Below are 21491 nucleotides of genomic sequence, written 5' to 3'. Positions count from 1 at the left end.
TTGGCCTGTGGGGCCCTGGGGTGCTGTGCTTGCCTTGTCGGGCCGAGGTTGACAGCTCTCAATCAGTGGAGGTTGGCGTTGGTGCATCTCACTCTACTTCATTTATTCTTCCTTCTTTCCTTTCTTTCTTCCTTCCTTCCTTCCTATCTTCCGTCCATCCTTCCTTCCTTTAGTCTTTTTTCTGGTCTTTTAATGTCTCCCTAATGGGTTGGAATTCAAATGTATCTAGGGTAGGTGAAATATTCTGGATTTGTAACTCTGTGGGGGGAGGGTGGTGTCTGGCTAGTGTTGAATTTCACTTTGTTTTATCTTTCTTTCCTTTGATCCTTCCTCTGGTCTCCTGACAACTTCACGACTCTGCCGGGACTCTGAAGTATCCAGCTAAGATGAAGGGTCTTGGATTTACAACAAGTTTCAGATAAATTAAAAAGCACAAAGAGAGTGAGAGAGAGTGAGAGAGAGAGAGAGAGAGAGAGAGAGAGAGAGAGAAACAGGGTCATACGTGATGTTACCTTTGAAGTTGCAAAGCAGAATGCGCAATGCGTGGGCGACCACGCCTTTTGTGATGCCAAACACGTTAATTATCCTAACCAGTCTGCCCAGGCGGTGGCCAACTATTGTTAGCGCCAGTTTGCCTTTTTGTAGAACATTTTGTAACTGCTACTGTAAAAGCCTGTATATCACTGAATGGCGCGTTCTTGCAAGGGTAATGCAAGGATCGTTCAAGGTCTCAAAATGTGCAAAGTGGGGGTTGTGCCTTGGTGCTGCCTTGGCCTGGGGGGCCCTGGGGTGCTGTGCTTGCCTTGTCGGGCCGAGGTTGACAGCTCTCAATCAGTGGGGGTTGGCGTTGGTGCATCTCACTCTACTTCATTTATTCTTCCTTCTTTCCTTTCTTTCTTCCTTCTTTCCTTCCTATCTTCCGTCCTTCCTTCCTTCCTTTAGTCTTTTTTCTGGTCTTTTAATGTCTCCCTAATGGGTTGGAATTCAAATGTATCTAGGGTAGGTGAAATATTCTGGATTTGTAACTCTGTGGGGGGAGGGTGGTGTCTGGTTAGTGTTGGATTTCACTTTGTTTTATCTTTCTTTCCTTTGATCCTTCCTCTGGTCTCCTGACAACTTCACGACTCTGCCGGGACTCTGAAGTATCCAGCTAAGATGAAGGGTCTTGGATTTACAACAAGTTTCAGATAAATTAAAAAGCACAAAGAGAGTGAGAGAGAGTGTGAGAGAGAGAGAGAGAGAGAGAGAGAGAGAGAGAAACAGTGTCATACGTGATGTTACCTTTGAAGTTGCAAAGCAGAATGCGCAATGTGTGGGCAACCACGCCTTTTGTGATGCCAAACACGTTAATTATCCTAACCAGTCTGCCCAGGCGGTGGCCAACTATTGTTAGCGCCAGTTTGCCTTTTTGTAGAACATTTTGTAACTGCTACTGTTAAAGCCTGTATATCACTGAATGGCGTGTTCTTGCAAGGGTAATGCAAGGTTCATTCAAGGTCTCAAAATGTGCAAAGATTCCCCCTGCCCCCGCCGAGTTGGGTGAGGCCCTGCTCAGGGGTGGACTATATATATATATATATATATATATATATATATATATATATATACATATATATATATATATATACATATATATATATATATATGTACACACAGTTTCGTAGTCACCGGAGGTTAGGTCACATTTGTTCTCTCCAGCCGGTGGGGGTTGTGCCTTGGTGCTGCCTTGGCCTGGGGGGCCCTGGGGTGCTGTGCTTGCCTTGTCGGGCCGAGGGTGACAGCTCTCAATCAGTGGAGGTTGGCGTTTGTGCATCTCACTCGACTTCATTTATTCTTCCTTCCTTTAGTCTTTTTCTGGTCTTTTAATGTCTCCCTAATGGGTTGGAATTCAGATGTATCTGGGGTAGGTGAAAGATTCTGGATTTGTAACTCTGTGGGGGGAGGGTGGTGTCTGGTTAGTGTTGGATTTCACTTCGCTTTATCTTTCTTTCCTTTGATCCTTTGGTCTCCTGACAACTTTACGACTCTGCCGGGACTCTGTAGTATCTGGTTAAGATAAAGGGTCTTGGATTTATAACAAGTTTCAGTTGAATTAAAAAGCACAAAGAGAGTAAGAGAGTGAGAGAGAGAGAGAGAGAGAGAGAGAGAAAGAGAGGTGCATACGTGATGTTACCTTTGCAATTGCAAAGCTGGATGCGCAGGGCGTCGGCGACCATGCCTTTTGTATTACAGCTGGACAATCTTGAAATGTCAAACACGTTAATCGTCCTAACCAGTCACCCCAGCCGGTGGCCAACTATTATTAGTGCCAGTTTGCCTTTTTGTAGAACATGCTGTAACTGCTACTGTTAAAGCCTGTATATCACTGAATGATGCATGCTTGCAAGGGTTATGCCGCGAGTCTTGTTTTTTTCCATTAATGTTAATTTAGGTCTCAAAATTTGCAAAGATTCCCCTTGCCCCCGTCGGGTTGCTCTTGTTAACTCACTTTACTAGTTTCGCACAATACACTTTGTAAATATACACCTAGGGCACGCAACACATTCCTTGGGATGGTGGAGCAGACTGAAGATCAGGGGTGGAATGATTTCAGATTTTGGTGTACGATTATAGTCTGAGAAAAAAAATGTGGTTTTACAGTTTTATGGTTATTCTTAAAGACATAAAAAAATCACATCAATATTCTTTGAAGATGTTTATTTTTAACAACAATAAATTACTGAAAATAAAAAGTTGCTCCCTTTTAAAACAAATATAGCACACAATATACTTAGTACAATATACTTTGTACTCGTGTTTTTTTTCCGGAGATAAACGAGAACAAAACAAGTAATACTATGATGGCTCTTTTGCGAGCGCGCTTCTATGTTGACCCCCTTACGTTTCATGCTGCTGAATTCACGGGTTAAACACAAATCCAAAACAAAACAATTTTCACAAAACCCATGACTTTTTACTTTTATCCGGTGCTCAAATCCAAACAATGTGTTCAGATCACACACACAGAAAGTAAAAATATATTCACCACAAGAGCATTTGTTAGACACAAAATAATTTAAGACATCCTGGACATTAAGTCAACAGAAAGATTTATTTTGCATGCATAGAACAAACATAATCAAGTCCGAATCAAAATCGGCACTTTTCAACAAAAAACATGCACTTAGCAAACTCAGCACTCAAAAATATGCATTCCGCAAATGATACGCCTATCAGCACTTCCATATAAAAAAAACTACAGTATGTAAATGAAAGGCATATTACAGTAGGCCTACTGCACAAGTCACTGATACTGATTCTGCATCACGTCTTTATGCTTTGTCTGGCCAGAGGACTTTAACCACGTCACAAGCGATATTTTCCCTTGCCAGGCAACGAGGGAAAAATGCTCTGGTGTGCCGAACCCAGCCTTGAAATGACTCATCACAGGCCTGTTCCATTGCCTCCAATTAATTTGCCATGGTGTAAGGCTCTCGGTCATGGACCTTCCATCATTGGAAACATGAGTGTTCAATTATGGGTTGTTGTGTTTGAAAGACGACAATTGTGTTGGAGTTGTGTTCATATTCTGCTGCCAGTGTTTAAAATTTTGCAAAACATGTATCACCGTGTGAAAGGTGTTTAGGAAAAGTATGAAATATGTTTAAGGTTTATCAAAAAAAGATTGGATGAGTTTTGAGAATTGGGTCTAAGTCTGAACAGTGTGTAAGTTTGGGCAGAAAAAGTGTTTGAGTTGAGAGATTAGTCTCGGAAACTGAGAATTCAGTTCAGAGAATGGGGTTTAGTGTTTTGGCAACTGAGAAAAACTGTAATTTGTTCAATAAACCAACTAACCAACATTAACTCGTTGGAGTTTAATGTCCTCTTTGGCCATGTCTCTTCTTCGCCGACGGGATCTGACGACCTCTGCCTCAGCAATATTTTGAAGCAGATGTAATGCCTCTACTGTTTTTCGTTTTGTTTTGTTTTTTAATTGGTTGCTATGGAAATTCGACAGCACAGTCATTGGTGCAAGAACAATGACTCATATAAATATTTTCACATTTTTTAATACAATAAAATGGTAGCATAGGAATAATATACATGCAGGCACATAAAAAGTCAAAAGGCCAGAAAGGCAGAGACATCAATAATCGATGTAAACAGAGTAACAACACATCAAAGTTTAAGCTTCCAAACACTGTTCAGGGTTACTCTCAGAGTTTGTTGAACGTGCTTTGTGAAACAGCGCCCTTGTGTGGTCGACGGATGGATAACATCAGCAGGAAGAAAATGCCGAGAACACACTTTGGTGCTGTCTCTAGTTATACCTGCGAATGTTATTCCTCAAAGTCATAGTCAGAAAAACTATGAGGGCACATAAAACAAGATTATTTATTTATTTATTTTCAGTAAATTCACGCTGCAATGGATATTTTCCCCTGCTTGCCTTACTTTTCTTTCATTTGAGTGGTTTTGAAAGCATTACGTTTACACCTTAAAGTAAAAAGCTGGAGTTGCTACTTCAACTTCTACAGAAGTCTTCTGAAATCCTAATATCAACTGTATACTTTTACTTGAGTAATGAACGTGAATAATTTTGACTGGGCAAGGTAGCTCTGAGTAGTGTTTTGTCCTTCTTTTATTTAATATCTTCATTTATTAACTACATTGATGTTTCCTTGGGTTATCTTTGATATTGACATTTGTTGAAAGATTTTACTGTAATGTTTAAGAATGTTACAGGCAAAGAGAATTTACATCTGATTTCCTTTACGTTTGTAATAAACACTTTTTTTTTAAAATCACCACAACTATGACAAAATGATTCTTCCGTCACTGATAAAATTGTCTTAGCATCTGTCAATGGTCATCGTAAAATTCATTATTTTAGGTAAAATCATTGACACTTTTACAGCTTACAAGAGACTCACTCCCATAATTTTAAAGCTGCAAATATCACTGCTTTTCTCAAAAGCACAATTGTGTCTCTTAAAAACATTTTTACAAGAGAATCTTTTAGCACAAACGCTGCAACTGAATGGTTTCTTCCCAGTGTGTGTTCCTATGTGTTTTGTTAAATCTGACTTTTGAGAGAAGCGTTTGCCACAATCTGAGCAGGAAAATGGTTTCTTTCCAGTGTGTGTTCCTATGTGTTTTGTTAAATCTGACTTTTGAGAGAAGCGTTTGCCACAATCTGAGCAGGAAAATGGTTTCTCTCCAGTGTGTGTTCTTGTGTGGCGTGTTAAATGTGACTTTCGAGAGAAGCTTTTGTCACAGTCTGCGCAAGAAAAAGGTTTCTCTCCAGTGTGTGTTCTTGTGTGTTTTGTTAAATCTGACTTTTGAAAGAAGCTTTTTCCACAGTGTGAGCAGGAAAAAGGTCTCTCTCCAGTGTGTGTTCTTGTATGTTTTGTCCAATTGTTCTTAGAAGAGAAGCCTTTACCACAATCTGAGCAGGAAAAACGTTTTTCTCCAGTGTGTGTTCTTGTGTGGTTTATTAAATATGACTTTTGAGAGAAGCGTTTGCCACAGTATGAACAGGAAAAAGGTTTCTCTCCATTGTGATTTCTTGTGTGGCGTGTTAATTGTGACTTTTCAGAGAGGCTTTTGCTACAATCTGAGCAGGAAAAAGGTTTTTCTCCAGTGTGGGTTCTTGTGAGGTTTGTTAAATCTGACTTTCGAGAGACGCTTTTGCCACAATCTGAGCAAGAAAAAGGTTTTTCTCCAGTGTGGTTTATTTTATGGCGTGTTAATTGTGACTTTTCAGAGAAGCTTTTGCCACAATCTGAGCAAGAAAAAGGTTTCTCTCCAGTGTGTGTTCTTTTGTGCACGTTCAAACCCTGATTTGAACATAATATTTTCCCACACTGAGAACATTCCCAGCGGTTGTTGTCAGAGTTATATACGCTACTACCATTACCGTCATCATCTTCATCACCATCAGTATCAGCAGAGTGTGACTTTATGTCATGACTTTGTGCTTGTGATGGTCCACAGTGGTCTGCATCGCCTTCTGTTGTCATGTGTTGTTTTGAGCTGTTGCCTGGAGGCTCCATCCTTCCGTCCTCTTCACTCTCACCCTTGTCTTCATCTTCACTCTTAAGACGGACAAAGGTCTTTAGTGACTTGGTGATATCCTCCTCAACATCCTCCTTTTTAAGACAAAGGGGCTTTTCCTCCTCTTTGATGTAAGGATCGCAAGGATGGTCTTCCTCCTTTTTAATGTGAGGGGACTCTGGCTCCTGTTGCTCAGGACGAAGATATTTTTCACTGATGTCTGCAGGAAACAAGAAGACAAACACACATTTGGTTGGGTCAAGTCAAATCTCAAGCATAACCTTGATGTTGTGCATCTTTGCTTCTACAGTGTCACATTTACTTGGGCTCACCACAGTAGTGATGGATGAAGCACTCACTTTTACAAGTACTCAATTTGACATGTACTCGAAGTAAAAAGCAGATGTGGGCAGTCCGTCGGGACTGACGAACTGTCTGTCAGCCCGTTGCCCACGGACCCTTGTTTACTTGATGGAGGACGAATAATGAGAAACTTGCCTGACACCGGGGGCTTCCAAGTAACTTGCTTGTCCTCTCGTCGTAATTCTCATTTATGGGCCATGCCACGTTTTGTTGTGCAATAAGTTCATGTAAAAAAAAAAATTGTTTTCGTTTATTGGTAACACCTCATAGGTCGTGCCGGACTTGGAGATTCTCTCCGCCTTCTTTGCCATCCATGACTTTGGATTTCTTAAAAAGAACCCCGACTGTAATGACAAGTTTGCTCTAAATTATTTATTAGTTTTTTTACTAACATAACTATCAGATTCATTTTTCAAAAATAATTTCCAGTTTAACTCTTTGACTGCCAAAAACGTTAAATAACGTTTAGTAAAATCCTATGGAGGACTGCCAAAGACGTTAAAAGACGTTCACTATGTTTTTTTTTGTTTTTTGGGGGGGAAACGGGTGGAGGAAAGCCTTGGCCAGCTGTGCTGAAAGTATCAAGCAGATCTAGTTGGTATAATGACTATTTTTGGGCACTAGATGGCAGCGATGACTCTCTTTGGACAAGATTGGGTAGGCGTCAGTAGAAGACGTGAGGCGGAGCTAGAGTGTTGAGGGGACAATGGCTGAGGAAGCCATAATGGCGACCGGTTGCAAGCAGCTCACGCTTGAGCATTTTTTTCAAAGACGAAAAGCATCGACCAATGCTAAAGAGCACATTGATGACGACGATGATGATGATGGTGATTCGGCGGCTATGATCATGTCATAAAGCCTCACCGCTAACGCCGGAAAACGCGGAGCACAACCGAGCACGCTCAGGCAGACGCTCAGGCAGACGCTCAGGCGGACGCTCAATCGGACGACGAGTCCAATGCATATTCATCGGAGGAGTGGGTACAGTCTGATCACAAAGAAGACACTGGTTCTGGACTACGATGCCACCATGAATGGAGTGGATACGATGGATCAGAACATCTACCACCCGGTAGATGTTCTGAAACTAATCCCGAAACTAATCTGTTGTGCAAATCCTGCTGCATCCCTTTGCACGCAGGGGAGTGTTACAAAAAGAAAAACTGTAGTTGAAACATCCACACAATTGTAATTAGTACCACAGTTGCACAAATTTGTAAATCCATCCATCCATCCATCCATTTTCTTGGCCGCTTTTCCTCACTAGGGTCGCGGGGGTGCTGGAGCCTATCCCAGCTGGCTTCGGGCAGTAGACGGGGTACACCCTGAACTGGTTGCCAGCCAATCGCAGGGCACACAGAGACGAACTACCACACTCACATTCACACCTAGGGACAATTTGGAGTGTTCAATTAACCTGCCATGCATGTTTTTGGAATGTGGGAGGAAACCGGAGTACCCGGTGAAAACCCACGCAAGCACGGGGAGAACATGCAAACTCCACCCAGGAAGGCCGAAGCCCGGACTCGATCTCACGTCCTCTGCACTGGGAGGCGGACGTGCTAACCAGTCAGCCACCGTGCTGCCCACATTTGTAAATAGTTTGCCAAATTGTTTTGTCAAATTGTTACACTGTTGAATGTAAATAAACGTATTTTGCTATCAAAAAACACTTTTTCATTGTTGGTGGTAGTGTTTTACAGAAGTAAAGCACTGTTTAGGTGTTTGTGGCATCATTCATGGAAAAAAAAGGTGTGAGAGTTCAATCTTTCATTTGGTAGTACAGTATGTGTGTTTCCATAGTCCAAACACAAAATTTTCTGTGGACCTTGAAAGATCAGTCAAAATGCTTAAATCAGCTGGCACCCACGGCATCCCTTTTCTGAAAACGCTTGGCAGTCAAAGAGTTAATACGTTTTGTAGAAACTTTATTTGGCCGCCATTCTACGTCACTGTCACACCGCGGTGAGGTTGTCTTGTCTGGGCTTTTACAGTCTTGTCATTTCCTGTTTTATCTTGAAAATTCTGACTCCTTTCGTTTCAGGTCACTTGCTCTTCCTCATTTGGTGTCAGTGTCAAACCTGATTCCTGATTGTGTCCACCTGTTTCCCATTACCCTCATGTGTTAAATGGTCTGCGTCTCCCCTGTCTTGTGCCAAAGTGTTTTGGTCAGAGTCACTCTAGCCACTCACAGTCGTAGTCCTCAGCCTTGTTGTACTGTCTTCTGTGTGAACTTTTGTTTGTAACTTTGTATAGCCACAGTATAGTTTTAGTTTAGGAGTGATTTTGTTTTGTTTGTAGTTTAGACATCCTCCTTTTTGGGGCGCTTTTAGTTTAATATTTTATAGGCTTTGTTTTTCCCTCTAAACGAGGAGTTTTATGTTTAATAAATATCTGCCTTGGCGGCAAACTTCTATCTCTGCGCCTGAGTCCTAAATCTGTCACGCCTTGTCAGTCACGACGCACTGAATGCCTTGCGACGTAAATAACAATTGCTGCGCACGTCCAAATACATTTTCTACAATCTTCTATAATTAACTCACGATTCATCGCAAATTAATCGCACATTTTATATCAGTTTATATCTAAATTTATACTAAAGTGTACAATATTTTTTTTCTAATTTTTCATACTCTTAACATAAAAGTGGGAAGAAATGTTAACCTAATAGAAATATGGCTGCATTTTTCAGTCATTGAATCAGTAATTTCATAACAATTAATCTTTTTTTAATTAAAAATAGGTACTATACTGTAAAAAAATGAGTGTGACATTGATTTGTGTTGGTCATTTTTCTGTCACTACATGGCATAATTGCGTTTGTAAGACAATGGTGACAGCTCAGTGCATTTTTCTTTTCGTATTAAGAGCTGACTAATTTTTAACATGAAGTAACTTGTGAAATTGTGCACATTTTAAAAACTGTAAAATACAACTTGACCCCATTCCCCAAATATATGCATTGTTATTTAATTTATCACTGCTAAATTGTGTTACAGTGACTTGTTTGCACAACGTTGAATGCTTTTTTTTTAAAGTTCAATACGGATACACATTGTAAAATGACACAATTTTACTGGAAACGAAACATAAAAGATCTTTTCATATTAAGAAAAGCTAATTTTGACATGGACGTTTCTGCTGCTCATGACTGGAATTCCCTTCAGTAGAGGCTTTCCAAATAAGGGGCGGTCAGTAATCAAGCGTTAAAAAAAATTAGCACTTTAAGTTAACGAGATATTAATGCGATAATTTTGACACCCATAATATATATATATATATATATATATATATATATATACAAGGGATGCACCAAAATGAAAATTTTGGGCCGAAAACCGAAACGCCGAAAAAAAATTATGGCAATTTTTACTCTAATTGCATTTATTATAATGACAGTAATTCTAATTATAATACTATTATAAATTATTTATTTAGCACTGGCATTTTAACAAAGCACAATATAAATTGAAATGTGCCCACACTGCAGACATGTTGGCTAATGGTACGTGCATTAAACACCAAAACGATGATTGAGCATTTTCTGGCGGTGCGATTGCACTCGTGCTTCAGGCCAAGGTGCAGCGCACCTAAAATCCGCACATTCACATATTCACCAATATCTAAAAATAAATAAATAAATTTGTTCGCACCAGCTAATCGGCTTCGGGAACGGATTGCAAAGCCACATACAGCGTCCTGTACAGGTCTGTCGCCACCCGGAGATAGCGTTAAGAGTTTCCGTGTTTAAAACTGTTGATAGCAATAGTGCTAGATTAGCTAAAGTATTTAGCATGGCCACCGGGATGCCAGTGAAAAAGTGGAAGCGTTCAGGGTGCTCTTACAACAAAAAAAAAAGGGAAGGTGCTGCAAGAGATAGAGTGGCTCACCTGTACTGCAGTACAGCGCCGTTCTGTCTTTTTGACCCACTTAAATGTTGTACACCAAGCGACGCCCCTCTCCGGTGTGCGTAATGACCCCGGGAGCTGCTGCGACTGTCCGGTGCAAACTCACACGGTGAAAAGCCAGCGAGAAGCAAGGCGGACACAAACCTCCGAGTTCGCTGTTTACAGTAATTCAAACAGCCGTTTGCTTGCAGCATTTTTTTTTTTGCTTGCGTCACCACAACATCCTATTTCGGCCATATTCTTTCGGATTTAATTTCGAATGCCAAAAATAGCCGAATATTCGGTGCATCACTAATAAATATAAATATATATATATATATATATATATGTAGTGCTGTCAAAGTTAAAGCATTAACTAATTAATTACAGACGCTCCCCTACTTACGAACATTCGAGTTACGAAGAACGGTATATACGAACATGTCTGCGCGTACAGTATGTCGAAAAATGTTCGGAAAGAGATGCTGTAAGTTAGATTTTGTATTGCGCATAGTGCTTCTTTCCGCCGCTAATACCGACGATTGGCGCTGTGAGAGCTCATTGGAGGCTGAGCAACGTGTCGAGGAGGAGGAAGAAACGCCAGTCCCCATGAAGCAGGAAATAACTTTTGAAGCCGATTCCAGCGACGACGAAGAATCTCTCATGATATAAAATCCTCCTCTTTCTCCTCCTCCATCATCTCCTTAAGCATCGAGTACATCTTCCAAAAGTAAGTTAAACTTCATTTTATTTATCTTATTATGTACATGTACATACTGTGTGTGTCTCTCGCTCTCTAACATACGTAGTACAATACAGTACTGTACGTATTCTCTCCATTTTATTAAAAGTTTTTTTCAGTACAAACCAATGCAGGTTACTTGTACAAGCCTTAAACATACTTATATAAACCTTCAATATACTTATATAGGCTTTAAACATAAATTATAATACAAAATATAGCACTGAAGCAACTTACGAACAAATTCACCTTACGAACGATCGTCCGGAACGTAACTCGTTCGTAAGGTGGGGAGCGTCTGTATGTGGTTATAAAACCTAAAATATGAATACTCATTATGTTTAGGCTATATTATAAATATATTATTAAATACATAACTATATCTAAAGTATATTTAAACAAAAAATCTTTAATCGTTTAATCCCCCGCTAACTTCCTTCACTTTCACCTCCCTACCCGTTTTTTCACTGTTATATTTACTTACACGTCACCTCATATTTTACACAAATTACATAAACCACCTAACCACTTTGATTCTATCCTATAACATGCCAATATTGACAAATGGCCTCGGCAGATATATACACAGGATTGAGTCTATATTGTTTGTATGCATGAATTAGTTCTGGTTTCCTGGAATGTTTGTGGCGCTCGCTCACAAGCAAATAGAATAAAAACTTTAGACTATCTCTTAAAATTAAAAGCAGATATTTGCCTCCTACAAGAAACCCACCTACAAAAATCTGAAGAAAAATTACTTATTGATAAGAATTTTAGCAAAGCGTACTCTGCCCCTTATAACAGTAGACAAAGAGGAGTCTGTATACTCATACATAAGAATTTACTCTTTACTCTAAATAATACAATAACAGACCCAGAGGGCCGATACATTATTATTCAGGTGACTATATTTAATAAAATATATACATTTGGTAATTTATATGCCCCTAATAATGATGATCCGGCCTTTTTCCATGAATTTTTCTCTCAGCTGTTTGATTTAGCAGCGAACTCTGCTATTATTATTGGAGGAGACTTTAACACAGTCTTAAATCTATTAATTGACCGTTCTAATAATACAACATGTATAAGGCGATTACAATCTACTAAAGTAATAGGGGAATATATGAATGATTTTGGCCTCGTCGACAGCTGGAGACTTAAAAATCCAAATAAGAAGGAATTTACATTCTTTTCCGCTGTGCACCGGTCTTTTTCAAGAATTGATTATTTTCTTACAAATAACTCTATTGCTGATAAAACTGTTACAAAAATACATCCTATTATTATTAGCGACCATGCACCAGTCTCCCTTTCCCTCCAAGTTGATTATACCTTTAAACCACCACCGACATGGCGTTTTAACATCTCACTGCTAAACGACGCAGAGTTTGATAAAATTATAAGAAAAGAATGGGCAGACTTTTTGGAAATAAATGATTCTCCAGACCTATCCCCATCTCTTCTCTGGGAAGCTGGGAAAGCAGTAATTAGAGGTAAAATTATATCATATTCATCTTATAAAAAGAAACAGGAGCAAAAATTTGAAAAAGACTTGGAAGATAAAATTAAACAACTGATGGATGAGTACGCAATAAACCCAAATAACCAAATATGGACTGACTTACAAAATACAAAAATACAATTAGACGATATGCTAACTAAAAAGACAGAATTTATAATACAACAATTGAGATACAACAACTTTGAATATAATAACAAATCAGGTAAATTTCTTGCAAACCAACTTCAACGCAATCGGGAAAAATCTCTTATAACGGCTATTAAAGGGACAACTGGTGAATGCACACAATCACCAGAAGAAATTAATCAATTTTTTTATAACTATTATCGCAACCTATACTCAGAAACTAATAAGCCTAACCCTGAGCATATTGAGGCATTCCTCAGTAGCTTAAATATACCTCAGTTAACTACTGAATATAAAGACATGTTAGATGCGCCACTTAATATAAACGAGTTGTACAGTGCTCTAGATAGTATACCTAATGGCAAAGCACCTGGCCCGGATGGTTATCCGGCTATATTTTTTAAGCACTTCTGGTTAATGCTTGCTCCACTATTCTTAAGAGTAGTAACAGAAATCAAAACTAATGGTTACATACGCCCACACATGAATACAGCAGCAATTCAACTTTTATTAAAGCCAGAAAAAGACCCCACCCTTCCATCAAGTTACCATCCGATTTCACTAATTAACACTGATATTAAAATTATCACTAAGGCTTTGACATCTAGACTAGAAACAGTAATCTCGACAATCATTCATAGCGACCAAACAGGCTTTATTAAAGATCGTCACTCTACTAATAATATTAGGAGACTCTTTAACCTTATTAGAATGTCACAGCGGCATGATAAAAAGGCAGTTATTATATCATTGGATCAGAAAAAGCTTTCGACAAAGTTAACTGGTCCTTCCTCTTTGCTGTTTTAAATAAATTTGGCTTTGGGAAATCATTTATCCACTGGGTATCAGTATTATATGATTCTCCTAAAGCTACAGTTACTACAAATGGGATTATATCTCAGAGCTTTACTTTACAGAGAGGCACAAGACAGGGATGCCCACTATCCCCTTTATTATTTGCCATATTTATTGAGCCACTTGAATTAGCCATACGCCAGGAAAGAAGGATTCAAGGAATTCACTCTGGGGTAACAGAACATAAAATTAATCTACGTATATGCCGATGATATCTTACTTTATTTAGAAAAGCCGGCTACTTCGTTAGGGGAAGTATTTAACTTAATAACTAAATTCTCACAGTTATCAGATTATTCTATTAACTGGACAAAATCAACACTTCTACCTATTACAGAAAATTCATGGAACCCTGCAAGCCAGGACCCACACTACTCATTTCCTATAGGTAATTTAAAATACTTAGGCATAAAAATCTCACCTAAATTAACTGATTTAATTCATTTAAACTGTTCTCCACTTCCGGATAACATTTATAGTGACTTGGAGCGCTGGAATAATCTTCCTATTTCTCTAATAGGACGAATAGCCACCATTAAAATGAAAGTTTTACCCAAAATAAACTATTTTTTCTCAATGATTCCATTTAAACCTACGGCTAAATGGTTCCAGTTGTTGGACTCAGCCGTTACAAAATTTTACTGGAATAAAAAAAAAGCAAAGATTAGTCTATCTACTCTTCAGAAAAGTAAATCCAAAGGTGGTCTAGAGGCACCAAATTTTATGTACTACTATATAGCTAACCAGCTACATTATATCGTTCTATGGGCACAACCCAACAGAGACACTAACTGTTGGCTGGAACTAGAACAGAAGGATTGTAATAACCTCCGACTTCTAGATTTACTCTTTATTACAACATCGATTAAGCGACATAATTGTTTTAAAAACCCAATGATTTCCGCCACACTGACTGCCTGGTGGAAGGCACTAGAAATTACAAAAGCCCAAGTGGAGCCCTGTGGGCTTTCTCCCCTATGGCATAACCCCGACTTTCAACTTAACAACCAACCGTTTCATTTAGGTGTGTGGGAGCAGAAAGGAATTACACATCTCCACCATCTCTTCTCAGATAATATGTTTATATCATATACATCCTTGCTCTAAAAATACAAAATAAAAAACTGAATTTTTTTACATTATCTACAAGTTAAAAATATGATAAAGAAAAAAATTCCAACACTTCGGGGTACGCTCCGACCGCCTGTTTTAGCTAAAGATATTAACAAGCTTTCTCCGACAACAACAAAAAAACTTTCAAAAATATATATGTTACTTTCATATACTGATAAAATGTCTTTACCCATCTCGAAATGGGAGACAGACTTGTCTATAGCAGCGGAATCTGACTTTTGGATTCAAGTTTATGAAAATGCATTTAAAATGACAAAACATACAAATTTACAACTTATCCAATATAAAATTATTCACAGAACATACATTACTCAATATATGATGAAGAAAATGGGACTCTCAGACTCCGACATTTGTCTCCAATGTTTACAAAACACTACAGACACTTATGTTCATGCTTTATGGTTATGTACTCCGGTTATATATTTCTGGACTAAAGTCTTAGAAAAACTTTCCGCTATTTTGGACTGTAGGATACCTTTATCTCCAAACTTGTGTTTGCTAGGTGACCTAACAACAATTGACTTACCACATAAACAATTTCAATCTACACTTGTAGCCCTTACTATCGCAAAAAAAACAATTCTTGTTAACTGGAAAAATAACAAACTCTGAATATCGACCAATGGTCTAACCTCCTCATAAATCACATTTTAATGGAAAAAATATCGGCCTCAAATAAAAACCAAATATCAAAATTTATAGAAACATGGTCTACGTATATAGAATTTTTTAACCTAATTCTGGTTACTTAATTCTGTCTGTTAGCGAGAGCCACCACATCGTGATAACTTACATTGATGTTTCTGCATTTGGAAATTTATTATTATATTATATTATTAGTATGGGATTTTTTTTTAATAGGCTTTAGGTGAACTGATGAATACACACACGCTCGCACGCACGCACGCACGCACGCACGCACGCACGCACGCACGCAGAAGCAGAATCAGAAGCTGTTGTATGTCCAGAGACTCTCTGTTTTTATTAAATCATTTTTGCAAAAGGTGTATTTTTCTTGCATCAAACCTATCCTCATTTTTGGAACACGCAAAGAGGACAAAATTTCTTTTATTCCTCTTCACAATCCACAGGAGGTGATAGTAGAAACAGTTAAGTTGTGGCAGGAAAAAGCAAGTCCAGAAGAAAAGAGTGTGTGGATGTCCAAAGGGGGACAAAAAGATGAAGCAGGTACAGTATATGGCGATAAGAAGGTAAATGCATTCCATCTCAGAAACAATTGAAAAATCTAATTTCTGAAGCCCATGGAACATGCCATGTAGGTGTGGGAGAAACACTGAGACGACTCCATTCCTGGTGGCATCCTTTTAACAAATCAAATCAAAACAAATTTCTACAAATTGTTGAAAGTGAACTGCAGGACTGCAGTGTTTGCAGCGGGTATAACAGTATGCCTACATCTAAACCTCCCCAGGGCACTCATGATCCGGACGTGACTGCTCCTGGTCAGGTGGTTTCGATGGATTTCACTGACATGATCAAACCAGTGTCAAGATACAGATATTTGCTAGTAATAGTGGATTCCTTTTCAGGATGGCCAGAGGCATATCCCTGTAAAACAGAAACAGCAAATATCGTGGTAAGACATCTGATTAATCATTACATCCAATCACAGGGGTTCCCTAGAAAAATTTGATCAGACAATGGAACCCATTTCAAAAACAAACATCTACAAGCAGTAGAAAAGGCATTGGGATTAAAACACACATTTGGTTCAGTGTATCATCCTGTTTTGTGGAAAACACTACTTCACTTTTATATTTTTATGCAGGATCGTGAGTGATCGGCGGTAACAATGAATACACAGAGACTGATATACTGTGCTAGAACAAATGTGCCTTTTATTCCCCGCAAATAGCAATCAACACACTTCAACGCTAAGCAGTATAATATGATCATCATCAGCGCTTACCTTGACACTAGACCGGAGAGCCGACGGTCCGGGTAGAACGAGCTGCAAAACGGCTGGGCAATCGTACGTATCCCACAGCTGACTCTACCCACACCGTGTGCCGCTCCGTCTTTTATTCGTTAACAAAAAGTTGTGAGCGCGAGAAACCGGGCTGGCCAAGCCCTCTCCCAGGCACCCTCGAAAACATGTTTCCGAAGCAGGAAGGACTGTAGTATAAACAAGGCATTTACTCCCAGGCACCCTCGAAAACATGTCTCCGAAGCAGGGAGGACTATAGTATGAACAAGGAAGAGTTCCCAGGTTGATTCCGCCCTTTATTCACAAATTGTTGGGCACCTGGATTCGTACAACAGTTCAGGACAACAACATATCCTTATATAAGAGGTTACATGAGGACATATCAAACCATGGTTATTTTCCCTTCACATCCCCAATCCCAAGGACAGGTTGAGCGAATGAATAGAAATATTAAAGAAAAATTGGCTAAAGCACTGGCCTCATCAAATTTGAATTGGCTCCAAGCTCTTCCTGTTGCATTAATGAATGTGTGAATGTCACTAAACTCAGCCAAAGGCTGGACTCCGTTTGAATGTCATACCAACAGACCATTTCCGGCTCCAACAGCTCTATTGGAAGAGGCGCACGTTCCAGGACCTCCAGAATTTAAACAACTAACATTTACTTTCTCCCAGCTAACAAAAAAAAACAACCAGATGCTCCTTCAGAAATAAATGATTGTGAATATGTATGGTTAACTCTTTCACTGCCACTGACGTTTAAAGACGTCAAGTAAAAACCTACGGATCACTGCCAATGACGTCAAAAGACGTCATCCAATGTTTTTTTGTTTTTTTTGAAACGGGTAGAGGAAACCCTTCCGCATGTCTGGTGAAAGATTCCAGTCTGTCTGTTGTGCCTAATGACTATTTTTGGCCCCTAGAGGGCAGCGATGACTCTCTTTTGACAAGATCGGGTGGGCGTCAGTAGAGGCGGAGCTAGAGCGTCGAGCAGGAGATGAGAATGGAAGACAAAGGAAAAATGGCGGCCGGTCGCGAGGAGCTCACGCCCGAGACGTTTTTTTTCAAATACCAAAAGCATCGCTGAAAGAGCACATTGTTGATGACGATGATCATCATCGATGATGAAGATGAGGGTGGTGACTCCGTGGTTGAGAAGCATTGACGCGGCAGTAGAAGACGTTAGATGGAGCTAGATGGAGGAGGGAACGGGCAATGGCGAGCGTTTGCAAGCAGCTCTACACTTACAAGACGAAAGGCATCGACCAACGCTAAAATAGTACATTGATGACGACGATGATCATCCTCGATGATGATGAAGGTGAATCCGAGCTTGACGGCGAAATTGGAACCGCTGACGCGGCGGGTATGACGGTGTCGTAACGCGGAACACAACCGAGCACGCACAGGCGGACGTTCGATCGGACGACGGAGAGTGCCCCGAGTCCAATGCATATTCATCGGAGGAAGTGTGTACAGTCTGCTACTTGCTTTTTATTCCCCGGAAAAAAAGGCCGTCAAGAAAGTGTAACGTTTGCACGCAAAACGGACCAATGTGAAAGTGCAAGTAAACTGTTGTGCGAGTCCTGGCGTCTCCTTGCACGCAGGAGAGCGTTACAAAAGGAAAAACTGTATTTGAAACATCCACATAATTGTAAGTAGTACCACAGTTGCACACATTTGTAAATAGTTTGCGAAATTGTTTTGTCAAATTGTTACACATTCTTGAATGGAAATAAACGGATTTTGCAATCAAAAAACACTTTTTCATTGTTGGTGAAAGCGTTTTACAGAAGTAAAGCACTATTTAGGTGTTTGTGGCATCATTCATGGACAAAAAGAAGTGTACAATTCACTAGAGTGCATGAAATAACATCGTTTCACAAAAAGCTCTTTTTCTCCGTTTTTTGTTTCAAAAGAGAGAATTTCGGTGAAAGTAACCATTTTCTATTGTTGATTACTGAAGAACGGAATAAGGTAGAAACAAACTTTTTTTTCTGATGAAAGCTGAGAGTCCAATCTTTCATTTGGTAGTATGTGTGTTTCCATAGTCCAAACACAACATTTTCTGTGGACCTTGAAAGATCACTCAAAATGCTTAAATCGGCTGGCAGTGGGGACAACCCGTTTCTGAAAACGTCTGGCAGTGAAAGAGTTAAAAGTGATTAAACGAAAATGGTCTGAGCCCAGGTGGACAGGACCCCACAAGGTGACGGAGAGGACATCTTCTGCAGTTCGCCTGCACGGAAAAGGTGATACATGGTATCACATCTCCTCCACCCGACTGGCAAGGACACCGGCTGGCGCCATTGTCCCTGCACCAGGCAATCACCCAATAACAACCGAGAAGCAAAACGGCTCCCACTGATATCGTTCTATTAAAGGTTGAGTTCACGGTATACGGGCAGAATAATCCCGGTGACTCATCCTGGGACCAGACAGTCTAACCTAAGGTCCTGAAGAAGCCGACTGCGCCTTGGTTCAACTCATCACTGCAGAACGGACGCTAGACCCTCCTTCTGTCTCACCATGTAATTCCCGCCCTTGCATGTTTCTCTCCACTAACACACCTGATTCATGATCAGGATTGTTATGAAGCTTCTGCAAAGCTTGCTGATGAGCTGATCATTAGATTCAGCTGTGCTGAAGGAGGACACATAGAAAACGTGCTGGTTAGGGGCTCTTGAGGACCAAACTTGGCCACCAATGCCCTAGAGCAGACATGAGCAAACCCCGGGCCGCGGGCCAAATACGGCCCATTATGTGTTTCAATCCGGCCCGCCGAACTTATCCAATAAGGCTAGAAAAAAATTCAATTTTTTTTTTTTTCCAGCTCAGTAGCCGAGTGGTTAGAGTGCCCGCCCTGAGACTGGGAGGTCGTGGGTTCAATTCCCGGCCGGGTCATACCAAAGACTATAAAAATGGGACCGATTGTCACTCTGCTTGACACTCAGCATTAAGGGTTGGAATTGGGCGGTTAGATCACCACATGATTCCCGAGCGCGGCGCTGTTGCTGCTCACCGCTCCCTCGGGGGATGGGTCAAATGCAGAGAACAAATTTCGCCCCACTTAGATGGGTGTGACAATCAGTGGATCTTATCTTATCTTATTGGATTTGGACATTTACAGCAGGAGACGGCACGGTTTTGTGTTGAACACAGCAATAATGTCCTGATAGTCCAGAGAATCGGTCAATTCTTTTTTTGAAAGAAAGCAGGGACAGAGAGTTCAGTCTATCAGTCAACATTGTGGCACTGTTGCGTGTTTTGATCCTTTTGACAGCTGAAGATAGTCTTTCTACATGTTGTCATGGGTGAGGTGAGGAGCGCGCATGCAGGAGACTGTTGATATTGGTGAATACATCCCCGGGGCGTGCGTCGAGCACTTCTATGAGCGTTTCCTCGTTGGCTTTTGGCTTCTTTTTGAGCTGCTGCACAAACACCGTGTGCTATGCGTCCCCTACGGAGATGGAAAAGTGGTCAAAGACGGATTGGATGTACGCGCTTTGTCCTCAGCGCGTGACAGGCAGCAGCGGCTATCATGCAGCCGCATGTGTCACACGTACTGTGGGCCTGGGTTAAAAATGGGTGGGCCAATGGAAAAAAATTCTTTAACTTTACGCCTTGAATTGAAATCTATTAATAATAGATGCAGTCACCAGGTTTGACAGATCACAGTGTATGTGCTATTATAATCTATTTACATTTCTCCTTCCACTTTGCCAAATAGTGTGTAAATGCCGCATCTTGCATATTCATTGAGGCAAACGTACTACCTGGATTAGGGCTATTTTATAATAATAATAATAATAATAATAATAATACATTTCATTTAAAAACAGCACCTTTCAGAACACCCAAGGTCACTTTACAAAGCATAAAAACACAGCAAAAGTTGAGCTAAAACAATAAAAAATAAGCTATTGGAAAAGCTGTTTTAAATAAGTGGATTTTGCACATTTGAAAAACGCAGTCCTTAGTGCACACTATAAGTAAATTGGGTTGTACACTTATCTGTGTGTTTTTACTGTGCAATGAGGTCCAAATGCTCCTGGTCCGGCCCACCTGTCAAAACTTCAAACCCATTGTGTCCTGCAAGTCAAAAAGTTTGCCCACCGCTGCCCTAGAGGCTTTCAAATCCTCTTTAAAGCACACCCGGAACATGGCACTATAGTTCTTTTTAACCTTATTGTACCGATGTTTGTTTTAAAGTTATCACTGTCATTTTATGTATTTCAACCTTGTTTTATGAGCTTCAATTGTTTTTAACCTGTGTAAAGCACTTTGACCGACTGCTCTCTCCCTAAATGTGCTCTATAAATAAACTTGACTTGAACATACTGTAGAGGACTTAAATGTTTCCACTATTTCTTAAGTTGATGACATCAACAGATTGTATGAAGGGTTGTTGACATTGGGAGGTACATGGTGTACAAGTACAGTCAAATAAATATGGCAAATAAAAATTGGAACCATTACACTTTTTGAATGAACAATAGTAGTACACAAAGTTGAGAACAAACAATACAGTTTTTATCATCATTAAACATGGGGAATCTATTACCTATATACAGTAGGCCTGTATACAGCAGCTCACCTTTCACATTCAACCATTTAATTAATGCTCAAGTATAATGAATATACCAATGAATGAATGAATATGAATATATTAGAAACAGTGCCGTGCAAAATGCATTTAGCAGACTGCTGGTTGATTTAATACATAGCTATTTTACATGACGTGTTTTTTAATCATTTATGTAGCAGCCAATATAGATAGAAGTAGACAAATGTTATAATTTTATGGGTCCAGCAATACCTGACATATATATTTAAACGAGTAACACTCGTGATCTCAGGAGCAGGTGCATAC

At 39.9% G+C, this 21491-nt stretch overlaps 1 protein-coding gene across 1 annotated transcript; it reads right to left on the bottom strand.

The window, feature by feature from the left end:
• Positions 1 to 4898: 4898 nt before the first annotated feature.
• Positions 4899 to 6710, bottom strand: LOC144043109 (uncharacterized). The gene is made up of 3 exons (XM_077556348.1): positions 6677 to 6710; positions 5651 to 6256; positions 4899 to 5566 (listed from the first exon to the last, which is right to left on the bottom strand). Exons 1-3 carry the CDS (start codon positions 6708 to 6710, stop codon positions 4899 to 4901), a joined length of 1308 nt encoding a protein of 435 aa, XP_077412474.1.
• Positions 6711 to 21491: the final 14781 nt, after the last annotated feature.

The sequence above is a fragment of the Vanacampus margaritifer genome, chromosome 2 (assembly GCF_051991255.1).
Source record: "Vanacampus margaritifer isolate UIUO_Vmar chromosome 2, RoL_Vmar_1.0, whole genome shotgun sequence".
Taxonomy (NCBI): domain Eukaryota; kingdom Metazoa; phylum Chordata; class Actinopteri; order Syngnathiformes; family Syngnathidae; genus Vanacampus; species Vanacampus margaritifer.
Note: the sequence above shows the minus strand (reverse complement) of the source record. Positions and strands in the feature narration are given on the sequence as shown.

What these genes read in the sequence shown, in the direction of transcription:
- LOC144043109 (XM_077556348.1), bottom strand. Translation starts at nt 6,710, where the DNA reads ATGGCAAAGAAGGCGGAGAGAATCTCCAAGTCCG. An exon ending in GGAGAGAATCTCCAAGTCCG is followed by an intron (nt 6,257 to 6,676) that starts GCACGACCTATG and finishes TGTTTCCTGCAG; the next exon opens with ACATCAGTGAAAAATATCTT. An exon ending in AAGCGTCTCTCGAAAGTCAG is followed by an intron (nt 5,567 to 5,650) that starts ATTTAACAAACC and finishes CTGAAAAGTCAC; the next exon opens with AATTAACACGCCACACAAGA.